We start from the raw sequence: 12423 nt of genomic DNA on the forward strand, positions 1-12423 counted from the left end.
ATCGTTTAAATAGGGATACAGGTGGACCCATTGCAACAATGAGATGTACAAGTTGTTATGTCGAAAACGAACTTTACAACTTTGGTTGGGGTGGGGGGAATGGGGAGGACTGGGTGGGGGGGCGGGGGGAGGATGGGAAGGGATGGAAAGGGGAAACAAAGGAGGAGGCTACAATGCTTGATAAGAAATGTACTCATTATCTTGCCTATGTAATTATAACCCTCTGTACAGTATTTTCACAATAAAAATAATCTCTCAAGCTGACGTTACCTTCATTCTTAGTGGTTGGGGTAGGGAGAGTAAGCATTACTGCTGACTTCTGAAGAAAAGTAGCTATAAAATATGATCAGTTATAATTACAGGTTCAAGGAAAGATTCTCCTTCTTATTTTGTTCGGAGAAAAGGCCAAGACATATGCAAACTACTTCTTGACTTGCAGAATACATTTTGTACAATTTGACTGTTATGTTGAATTTCCAACTGTTTTCCTAAATCTGTATGAAATGCATTTTGCAATTGCTTCAAAAAATGACAATGCCTAACCCTAGGCGGTTTGGGTCCTCTCTTCTAGTCTTTTAAGGAAATCGATACTGAGTTCTATCTGATAGAATACTGCACCATTAATCTCATGTCCAGCAGAAAAGAGTAAGGTGAAGCTCAGGACTACACCTTTTCCCAGCTTTGGCCTCTTCAGTTGGAATTATATAATCTGGAAAAATGATCCAGGTCAAGACTATACAGAAACCTGGCTTAGGTCATTCGGAAGGGAAAAAACCAGATGCAAGCAGAGCCTAACTTGTAATTTCTGGAGTAGGTAAACCTTGAGTCCATTGCTCCTGAAATCAATAACTTTACAACAATAATTATGACAGGAAACCAGTGCTACTTCCACAGTTGCTATGTTTCACATGTAAGCACATGCACATCTTATTTTTAAATAAAAATCTGACCAATAATCCTCAGGGGGGGCTTATGTACAATTTAAATTTAAAGTCAGATTTTATTCCCCCTCCTCTCTCTCTCTTTCTCTCTTTCTCTGTTTCTCTCTCTCTCTCACACACACACATACTCACACACATACACACACACACACACACATACACATACATACACACATTCACAAATAGTAAGGGGCAGGGATGCAATTAGAATTCCAGTAGGAACTGCCATATTTGATTGATTGTTTTAAGCCAATGTAAAAAGTGATTACTAAAATTCATCTTGAACTATGCTCAGGGCCTTTGTCCATTATAGGATGGGAATTTTTTGCACTCTACCAAGCAGCAGCTATGATATCCAAAGCTGAGCTTTCCACACTGTGCCCTGAATACTTAAGAGATATGAGCTCTTTGAAGTCATACTGTTGCTTTGTGCTCTTTGTATTTACTTAGGTTCAGTACTCAGAAATGTTTCATGGAAAAAGGTGTGGTATTAATGTTATTGTTTAGGGTAGTCCACAATATAGGTCAGAAAATTAAGTAATTTTTTTCTAACTGGCTGATAAATGCTGAAACATTTTGGTCCTTCTAAGAAACCTCTATTATTATTTTAAATCAAGCACACATTCTCAGTTGTTTCAGAAAGCATATAAAAATATATAGCCTAGAACATTCACACTTACTTTCTTCCTACCATCACAATTTCTTTTCAGTCTAACATTTGCCTAACACCTATTTCTATCATACCTTGGTGGAACAAAGATGGCCATAAACATAAACATACAATTCATGAAAAAAAATCAGTGAATAAAAAAACCTCAAGAAATGTATAACTCAATTTAAATGAGTACATTCCTGACATCCTCCCTAAATCCCATTACTTTGAAGACCTACCCTTGACAAGGTATTGAATCCTGGTCTGGGATCCTTGATTCTTCGAGTTGCTGATATGCTGGTCCCACAATTCCTCCCAGCCTGCTACGGGGTGAGGGGGGTGTCCTTCTGAAGGTATTTCTATGAAGCATCCCACTTCTTTGTCCAGGGCTACAGCAAGAGGACAGACTCCTGCTGGATTGAAAAGGAGACAAAACGAAACCAACAAACCAAAGAGATCATAGCAATAACCTCCAGGTGGTTGCTTGAATTTCTCAAACATTGCATTTATCCCACCCTGCCCCCATATCCTCAATGTCCTGGCCCCAAGGCCCGTCCATGAGCATCATTTATGAGCTTGGCTGGGATTAGGATATGCCCACTTCACTCTCCTTGTGGAGACACAGAGACAAAGAGAAGTACCTTTGTTTCTGGCTTTCCAATTTAGAGTACTGCTGATTAAAGTAACTAGCTTTCCAGACAGAGTTAAGAAATGGGTTTAAGGAATTCTCAAGATTCCAATTCCTACCCCTGATTATCCAAGCCATATAGCTGTCTCTCTAATTGGAATAAAAATGGCCTTATTAGACACTGAAAAGAACGAAATTCAAGGAAGCCCAGAAGGGATTTATGGAAAATTTTTCATTTCTTAGTGATAGAATAAACAAACCTGACTTTAATTGGCATTCTTTTCTTAACATATGTGATAAATTCTCAGTTCACTGTCCCCAGATTTTCATCAATCTCAAATAACTAAACTACTTTTTTCCTTCAAGTTTTCTGTTAATAAGCATTGGGTGAGATATTTCATTTGTTATATAGATCTGAAATACTCAAGTTAACTGTGTTTCTACCAGCAGAGGTCAAAAGACAAAGTGAGATTTGGCATAAACTCTAACAAACTGGAAACCTCTCATGTGGATTATATAATAATAAAAGAACTAGACTCAACAAAAAATTGACTGCTACTTTGACTCAGTATATCTTCTGTATTGATTTCTACCTTTACCCTAGTGAACTGACTGGTGAGAATTTTGTTCACTAGTAGATATAGCTAGTGATATTTTATGTGGTTAAACTGGATCAGTCTTATCTGCACAGTACATGAAGTAAGAATTGTATGTCCTATTTGCATTGTCTGAAAAATACCACTATTTTCATGTTAGCAAAGATAGAAATCCTTCTCAAATTTTCACTTAGTATATTCTAGGGTCTAGTCTGGCAAGATTAATTTTGTCATTTTTTTCTCCCAACAATATCAATTATTTCTGCTACTTCGTAAATATAAGATAAACTTGGAAAATAGTATTTAAAGTGAGCATTTGAGAACTTCACATTTGCGTACTAGCAGCCACTTTCCTGGGTTTGTCAAAGTGATGGATAATGCTGTATGCTTCTCAGAAAATATTAGCTTCTTGAATTTGTGCAAACAACAGATCTGGCAACACCAGTATACCTCAGTTCTTTTTATCCTGATACTTCTTGCATATCAAGACTCCAAATACCTATTAAGAGAGCCAAATAAGCCAAAACACTGAAGGAACAGCTGTTTTGTTACTATTTCTCCTCACTTCTAATCTATGTTCCCATGTATGGCCATCATGGAAGATTAAGGTATCTGCACAGAAATCTCAGCTGTGAGCATGAACAGAAACTTGATACTGGGATACATACTTGCAATAGAGTATTGGAGGGAAATAAATGTCTTTTCTTTTTTAAAAAAAAAGTGCTTCAATTCAGGGCCTGGCCACTATCCCTAAGCTATTTTACTCAAAGCTGGTGCTTTACTACTTGAACCAAAGCTCCACTTCCACATTTTTTGGTAGTTAATTGGAAAGGAGAATCTCATGGATTTTTCTGCCTGATTGGCTTTGAACTGAGATCCTTATATCTCAGCTTCCTGAGTAGCTAGGATTAAAGGTAGAGGCTACCAATACCTGGCATAAATTCCTTTTCATTTGAGAACATTTTATAACTTAAATGATGTTATCAGTGTTTGGCAGAAAAAAATTAAGCTAAAAGGCATGAAGTTGCTACTGCCCTGAAAAGGTCAAGAAGAGGAACATTGAGTATTATAAGGACAAGGTCAGCTGGCAGTCTCTCTTGTCTCTGAAGATCCTCATACTGAGGCAATCAAGCAGAGAGAGAGTGGGGGAGGGACAAAGTGCTATGCTACTCTTCTTAATTTCCTCTCATGTTTCCATGTCTTGCCTCTGAGCCAACATGGGCTGGAGGACACATAGCTCTTCAGGAGCATATGGCTTAGTAAAGAAAGTTACAGGCTATGTGGCAGGATCTAGTGAGGATTGTGGCCAAAGAAACTCCTAGTATCATGCAATAATTAAAGCAGATAAATTATGCAAGCACTTAGAATGTAGCCTGGCACATAGTAGCCTATAAATCCAATAAAAATTCCTCTGCCACAACTGGCAACATGTGATCATCTCACATCATGATGGAAAACCTGACCATGTGCTTTTTATAAGTGTCAGATGCCCCAAGATATATTGCATTAAAAATGACATGCTTTAATAGATTTCTTTCTTAAGTAGGTGGCTTTTAGGACAGAACATTAGAAATAGTGGCTTTGAATTAATGTTTGGTTCATAAGTAAGTTATCTAAATGAGTCATGAGTCATATTCTCGGTGATCCTCCCCTAAAAAAAAACAATTCTTCGTAACTCACTGAACTGTCATAACTACTATGACTACATGATGTGGTGACCTGTCTAAAACATAGTTCTGCACCTAAATCATTGATCAATCAGCTATTCAGGCTTCCTAACCAGGTGGCATTCAGGAAATCATGGAGCAGTTAGCAGGCTGTATAAATCAGTGACTGGTTTATCAATCACACAAGCACTTAAAATCTAAGGCATGTTTTACAAAACAAGAGCCATCATATATTACCCTATAATTTCCAAAGTTCTAAAGTGTACTTTATAAATCAACCCTTGCCTATCTATTGGAACACAATGTAAGTCAACAGATACTGCCATGTCATTGAGCCAAACAATAAAGTGTCTTTAAATGACCTCTTTTCAGCTTCCAATGACCTCTAGAAATCAAATCCAAACGAGCACAGGAGGAATGTACACACAGACCAGAACTGGGTTTAAGGATGCATCAGTTCATCCCCATTAGAAGCTGCTAAGTTTTAAAAACTTCAGCTTTAAAATATTTATGGCATGATAGGGTATGGGAATAATGTAACATTAAAAACCCTTTTACTTGACTGGGTGGAATTCTACTTTAACATATGTTATAATCAGCAGGGGGAAAAGAATGTTTTCATGAAAATATTCATCTTGCAAAAGGCTGACAATTTTCGAGATATTTCCCCAATTAAGATGACTTCTATTAGGCTCTGGGAGATGAAATGCTCTTTTCACAGTGAAGTGTTCTGTAGAGGCAACAAATGGTACAACCCAAAACTTAAAAATAACTAGAACAGCTATCCAAAAGCCACACATAATTCAGCCTTAAATTGAAGACTGAAAATTGCAATGTACATGTGGCCAGGAGTAGGGCATTTCTTCTCCAAAGGCTGACAGAGAGGGAGATGGCCATCTCCTATGACAAAATGTGCTGCATTTTGGCACACAAAGTATCGATATATGTAAATGAGGGTCAACAGAAGTGGTCCTTAAGTACTTCTGTTCCAGTCTGTTATTGCCTAATTATCATGTCTGGATGAACATATGAACATTTCACCTCCATAGTTCCTAACCATTGGTTTCACCATTAACTCTAAATTTAGTCTCATGAGAAGCCTTTTTAAAAACTTTAATTATGAACCATTTTAGGATATGTATTTGTAGTTTGATAAAAGTAAACTTCTGTCTCTGGAGAAGTTGGGCAAAGATAGAGGTGTACGTGTAGACATACACAAGCCATGTCAGCTCAAGCATTAGTCCCAGACTCTAACACTTGGTTTGGAACAGATTTCCTTTCCCTTGTGGAGAACAAGACATGATTTTGCACATGGAAAAAGAAAACAGGATGGAGAAGATGTTGAAAAATAACAGGTTCAGCTCCAGAGTAGCATAAAATGTATCAAATATTTTTTTAAATTTTATATTGTTGTCTTCCCCCCACCCCCGGCCTGCCCACCACCAAGAACCAATTTCTATTTCAGCTTGCAAAAGAATGACATTGTATTGAGATCAGATCTTGCAAGCCCAAAGAAAAGATTGAACAGGACTTTTCCTCTAGAAAATTTTCTTTGCTATGGACCCTGTTGGAAGGAGCAACTCATAGCACTGCCTAGGGCAGAATTCAACATTAACAATGCAGATAGCGCTAGGTAGGCTAGGAAAACTTGTCATTTTATATTTCACAGAATGCAACCATTCACTGTGCCCCAGTGTGAAGGCTTCCCTCGGGCACTTTGAGGGGCAATGCTGTCCATGGGGGAAGCTGGTGTCTTTGATTTACCTGTCACAAGCTGCTTGAACATGACTTCCATGAAGAGCCACAGAAGAAGCAAGAACCATCTCTTCTCCTGTACTCGGCAGCCATTCCTGGCCACCTGTGTCCAGCAAACACCCAGTGTGAAGTTGCCCACTGCCACCACGATTAGCTACCTGTACCTGTGATGTTTGACAGGTTGGCTTCCTCTGTCTGGAGAAGGGACTTCAGGGAATGACTGGGGGCTGGAAAAACTTGACTCCATCATTTTCTCCAGTGCAGTCACAGGATGCCTGTCCGTCTTTGAGTACTGTGGGAAATCACAAACAGAGTTGAGCTGGTTGGTTTTGAGTGGAGGGCTGAGAACAGGAGAGCTAGGAATGGAGACGCTCTTGGAATGTTACTTTCTCCTGGGCACCTGGCCAGGAAAATGGGAAACAAGAACATATGAAGTCCATCTTGTTTATCATGCATTGAGTATGTACCCTCATCTCCAAACTTTCTCTGGGATTAGATAAGGACAATCAAAGATAGTCCTTTATTTGGAATGCTGAATCTATCTTCTCATTTCTAGCTGCAACCACAGCAAACTGAATAACGGCCAGAAAACACTTGTGAGAATAATACATTCTATGTAAAGTTTATGTTTTTTTTAAAAAAGAAGCAAATGAGCAGGACACTGATGGCACATGCCTGTAATCCTAGCTACTCAGGAAGATGAGATCTGAGGACTGAAGTTCAAGGCCAGCCCAGGCAGGAAAGTCTGTGAGACTCTTATCGCCAATGAACTTCCAAAATGTCAGAAGTAAAGCTGGGGCTCAAATGGTGGAGTGCAAACCTTGAGCAAAAACTCTCAAAGACAGTGCCCCGGCCCTGGATTCAATCCCCAGAACTGGTGCATACACATAAAAATTTGAATTACTAGCTTGAGTAATAGTAATAATAATACAGGTACAGTGCATAACCTTTTATAGCATTCTGAGAATTATGGGAACATTGAATATGAATATCTGTCCTCCGGGGTCTTATGCTTTTCTCTTTCAGTCTATTACCAGGTGATTACCATGTCTTGAGAAAATTTTTCAACATTTCCCCTTTATAGTTCCTGACCCTTGGTTTCATACTTAACAAAGGACAGAGGTCTAAAGAAGCCTTCTGGAGATGATGCCTTTAGCAAACCTAAGGGAAATGTCACATGATGTCTCAGGGAAGCAGCAAATGTCAAGTTGAACAATCTCTGGATACTTTGGACCTGAGCCTGCAGAAAGGGGCACAAGTTTCTCTGCTAGAAATTCTAGCTGAGAACTTCCCTCAGAAATGGCACTTTTAGACTGCTAACCAAAGAGATTTTGGAATCTGAATAATCAATATCTCACTTTTATCAAGACAGAGATTTTAAGTATTATTCTCAGCAACCATGAAACTAAAACTCACTAGACTTTTTCTTTTCATTCCCATAGCAAAGAAGTTCATAGAGGAAGTTTAGACAATAATGCAAAAAGAAAGACAAGTTGAAGTTAAGCAACCTTTAGAAATTGCAAATCTATAGATAGCATAATGAAATCTCTTGTTAGAAAGGTTGAAAAATGAATGAGAAAATATTCAACAATGTCTTGAAAACAGGTAAAAGGAAGGGTAGCTTAGTAATACAGATGACACTTCATGACATGTCCTTAAGCTGGGGATGTGGCTCAATGGTCAAATGCTTGTTCATTACAAATGATGTCTTTGGTTTGGTTCCAATAATTGGACTAAAAAGGGAGGATGTTTTATAGCTCTGTGTGTGTGTGTGTGTGTGTGTGTGTGTGTGTGTGTGTGCCAGTGCCCAGTACTAGGGCTTGAATTTAGGGCCTGAACATTGTCCCTGAGCTTTTTTTTGCTCAAGGCTGGCACTCTACCACTGGAGCCACAACTCCACTTGTGGATTTTTGGTGGTTAAATAGAGATGAGTCTCAAGGACTTTCCTGCTTGGGCTGTGAATTGTGATCCTCAAATCTCAGCCTCCTGAGTGGCTAGAATTACAGGTGTAAGCCACTGGCACATGGCTGTTATAGCTTTTTAAGAATTCTCAGCTGGGCACTAGGAGCTTATGCTGGTAGTCTTGAGGACAAAGAGGCTCAGAGACCATGCCCAGGCCCTCTGAGTTCAAACTCCAGCACCGGCCAAATAAACAAAATAAAATAATGTTCTCTTAAGTGTCAGAAAAGAACATATGCACACATACATTTCAAACTAAGAGCCATATCCAATCAATTGGTAGGTTGCCTACATTCTCATGTTATATGAATTCCAAAAATTACATAGTAAATAAGAATGAGCAGAGAAGAAAAAGATATACAACTTTGGTCAATATTAGAAAAGTATGAGACTGATCTTGGACTTTAAATTCAATAAAGAATGATCTCTTTGATTAATAGAAAATTCTTTATAAGGCTAGGTATGCAAATTTACTCATAACTTTAGATAGAAAAAAAATTTTGAAGGCTCAAAACATGGAGACATAGAGTGACATAATTTATGCTAAGTTTAATTTACTACCAATATAACTACCCCAAATAGCAACTAATCATTAAACCAGAAATACAAATTTGAACAAATATTTGATATTTACTTGCAAAACTAGTCTTTTTTTAAAATACCAAACAGAAGGGTTACAATCACATGATCAAGGTAATGAGTACATTTCTTATCAAGCATTGTTACCTCTCCTTTGTTTCCCTATCCTCCCTTCCCATTCCCATTCCCCACCTCCCCACCCTCACGAAAATTGTAAAGTTCGTTTTTCGACATAACGACTTGTACATCTCATTGTTGCAATGGGTCCATCTGTATCCCTATTTAAACAATTTGTTTTTCCCTTCCCCTCCCCAAATTATACCAACATCAAACATAATGAAAACAGGGGTTATACCGTGGGGGAGGGACATACAAGGCAACAAAGAAATATCTTATAAATATGTTAGAAACAATAGCAAGAAAGAAAAACCATTTGAGTCCTTATCTTGGGGTTCACTTCGCCTAACATCAACTTACCTGACCATTTCTGCTTGTCTCAGACATATACTAGTTATTGCAAATAAGGGAAACCATGGGACCTATGTTTCTTTGGGCCTGGCCCAAATACAATTAATACAATTTTAGGTGGTAGAGCATTAGCCTTGAGCAAAAAGAGTTCAGGGATAGCACCTAGGCCCTCAATTCAAACCCTACAACCAATGAAAAATAATAATAAAGAAAGAAAAGAACTCTCCACTAGAGCAAAACTAGTCTTATAATTCAAAGACCGCACAGGAATTAAGTGAGAAAAAAATAAGAAAAGCAATAGTATAAATTTTGCAGAAAAATTTTGCAGACTGGTACATAGTATCCTCATAGAAAGGTAGACTTCTTGCATTCTTTGTAAAAGAATGATGAACAGAGCAACGGTGTCTCAAATCTATAATCCTAGCTTCTCAGGAGAATGAGACCAAAGGTCTGAGGTTCAAATCCAGCCTCAGAGACAAACTTCATGAGACCCCCTTCTCCAATTAACCATTAACCAGTCAGAATAGAGGAGGGACTACAGCAATGAAGCACATCCAAGCAAGCATGCCAAGCAATCTTGAGCAATCGTGAGTTCAAACCCTAGTACTACCCTTTCCCCCTAAATAAAAAATAGGCAAAAATAAATTCCAAGCACAATCTAATATGTAAAAGATCCAGAAAATGTACAGTTGGTCCTATTTTTGTTGACAGACCAATCAACAATAGGTTGCAAAAATTTTAATATATGTAATCTTTGATCCAAAATAATACTTCCCAGAATTCCATTAAGAAATTACTGCAAAAGTACTATATGAAATGATTCTAGGGTATACCAGTGATACAATTTCTCAGTTTTTAATAACCAAGCAAGACAAATATAAAAGAGAAACACTTGAAATAAAAGAAATGTTCACTAGTGTAGCGTTATTCAGAATGAAAGCAAGATACAAAAAAGTGTATACACAAAACTATTTTTAAAAATAAGAAAAGAATAGAATAAATACATGCACATATGTTGAATATATCTATATGTAGTTACACATTTTTCTTTATATATGTCTATATATGTCAACTTTTGTGCATATATGTACTGCTATACAATCACTCAGGATATAGATCATTTTTACACAAAACAAATTATTTTAAATAAATGACTAGCTGGGTATTAAACTACTACAAAACAAAGTTCTGTCAAAGACTGATTGCATAAACAATGGTTCTCATAACATTATAACCAAGCTGAAACATTCCCATCTCCTCGTGAGCTTTTAATACAGTAAGTAATGTAGCATGGGGCACTTGTAATGGTGTTGATGATGATAAAACATTCAGTCATGTGTAGTAGATAATATTTAATAATGATAATAATAATAAATGACTGTTACTGATTTCTATATATCCTATACCAAAGGACATATACCATACATCTAATTATTATTTTTGTCATTTTATTGTGGGTCTGGAGATTGAACTGTTGGCTTCACAAAGGCTAGTAAACCACACTAGTGCTAAGATATAGCTACTATCCGTCAAAAACTTCCTTTTTTTTCTGCTGGACCTAGGGCTTGAACTCTGGATGCTGTCTCTGGTATTTGTACTCAAAGATAGCACTCTACCACTTGAGCCACAGCTCTACTTCTGGAGATAAGAGTCTCATGAATTTAACTGGCTGGCTGGCTTCAAACCATACTCCTCAGATCTCAGCTTCCTTAGTAGCTAAGATTACAGGCTTGAGCCACCGGTGTCCTGCTCAAACAAAGCCTTCTTATTTTGAATAAGAGGCTGGTCTTCTTATAACCCCCCTGCCTCTGCTTCTTGAGTAGCTGGAATTACAGGTTTTCACCATCAATCTAAATTCGAATCATTGTTTTGTAACTTTGCTGCAAGACTGTATGGTATGTAAAATTAGCAGCAGCTTCACAAGTCTTCTGTTTACCCCCATTTCTTGATTGTATAAAGAGGCTACATGGAATATTGACCTTTAGAATCAAGATTTGTTTAATTACATTCAATGATGTTTATATAATGATTAAATTGGTTCAATAATGCATTTGTCAACACATATTCCCATTGTTAAGTGACACATGACTTTATATAGTGATTTTTACTTACAGAGTCTTGGAAATTTTTCAGTCATTATTTTGAAGTTCAGAGCTCCAAATGTGGTTTATTCTCTACGTATTTTCAAAATAAGCCACATAGTGGCAGTAATAACCACCTCTTGAGCCAGAATATAAATTCTACAAAAGCAGACTTGTTGATGCAGATCAGACTTTGGTACAACAGAGAGGAAGAAGAGAAAGAGGATGGGTAGGAAGAGGAGCAGGAGGAAGGAGATGGTGATGGAGATGATGATGATGATGATGATGATGATGATGATATGGAGATAATTTGTAAATGGTGATTGATTTCAACAACCCTAAATAACAAGACTTGATTATGATAGAAATTTCTTTGTGAGCTTCTTACTGATTAAAGTTGTATATTTCAGGCTCTCCCTAGGAAAGTCAGATGAATGAATATGTGTATTGAGGTATTGCCAACATCCTGAACTTCTGTCTGACTTCCAGGTTTATAAACATGTGTTTCAGTTTGGTTGTTTTCCCCTGAACTTGTAATTAGTTGGCTTACAAGACAAAAATGCTTAGAAGGCTAAGCAACTGCAGAGAGCTCTTGGGGCTAGCAATGCCAGCCAACTGTTTCTGGACATCTATATTTTGTATTCAAATTGCAAAATCACTACACGTCAGTCACTGCTTGTATGTCTTAAACAATGAATATCAAAAGGGCATAATTCAGACTGGAGGCCCTCAGTTCACAGTCAGTGTTTTAATCTTCAGAGATCTAGAGCTTTGTCCAAAAATCTAAGATGAAAGTCATGAATTACACTGATCTACTACTTGTCCTGATTATTAATGCTGTTTTAGCAGATATTTCCTAAACTTTTTTCTGTCACACGTTTTAGTGCTATAAATTTCCTTATAATTTTGTTTAGCCCAGCACTAATGTCTCATGTTTATAATTCCAGCTACTCAGGAAGCTGAGGCCTGAGGCCAAGAGTTCAAAGCCAGCCAAGGCAGGAAAGTCCATGAGACACTTATCTCCAATTAACCAATAAACAGTGGTAAGTGAAACTGTGACTTGAGTAGGAAAGTACTAAGCTTGACCAAAACAGCTC

The 12423-nt window shown here is 37.6% G+C and overlaps 1 protein-coding gene across 1 annotated transcript in view; it reads right to left on the bottom strand.

Annotated features, from left to right (window-relative positions):
* Nrg3 (neuregulin 3) overlaps positions 1 to 12423 on the bottom strand; it is a gene marked incomplete at its 5' end in the record, with an annotated part of 1028236 nt that overhangs the window by 5005 nt on the left and 1010808 nt on the right. Inside the window, 2 exons of the mRNA XM_013032069.1 lie at positions 1833 to 2003; positions 6404 to 6531. Of these exons, the coding sequence (XP_012887523.1) occupies positions 1833 to 2003; positions 6404 to 6531 (299 nt within the window). The remainder of the gene's footprint in view (positions 1 to 1832; positions 2004 to 6403; positions 6532 to 12423) is intronic.

The sequence above is a fragment of the Dipodomys ordii genome, unplaced genomic scaffold, assembly GCF_000151885.1.
Source record: "Dipodomys ordii isolate 6190 unplaced genomic scaffold, Dord_2.0 Scaffold148, whole genome shotgun sequence".
Taxonomy (NCBI): Eukaryota; Metazoa; Chordata; class Mammalia; order Rodentia; family Heteromyidae; genus Dipodomys; species Dipodomys ordii.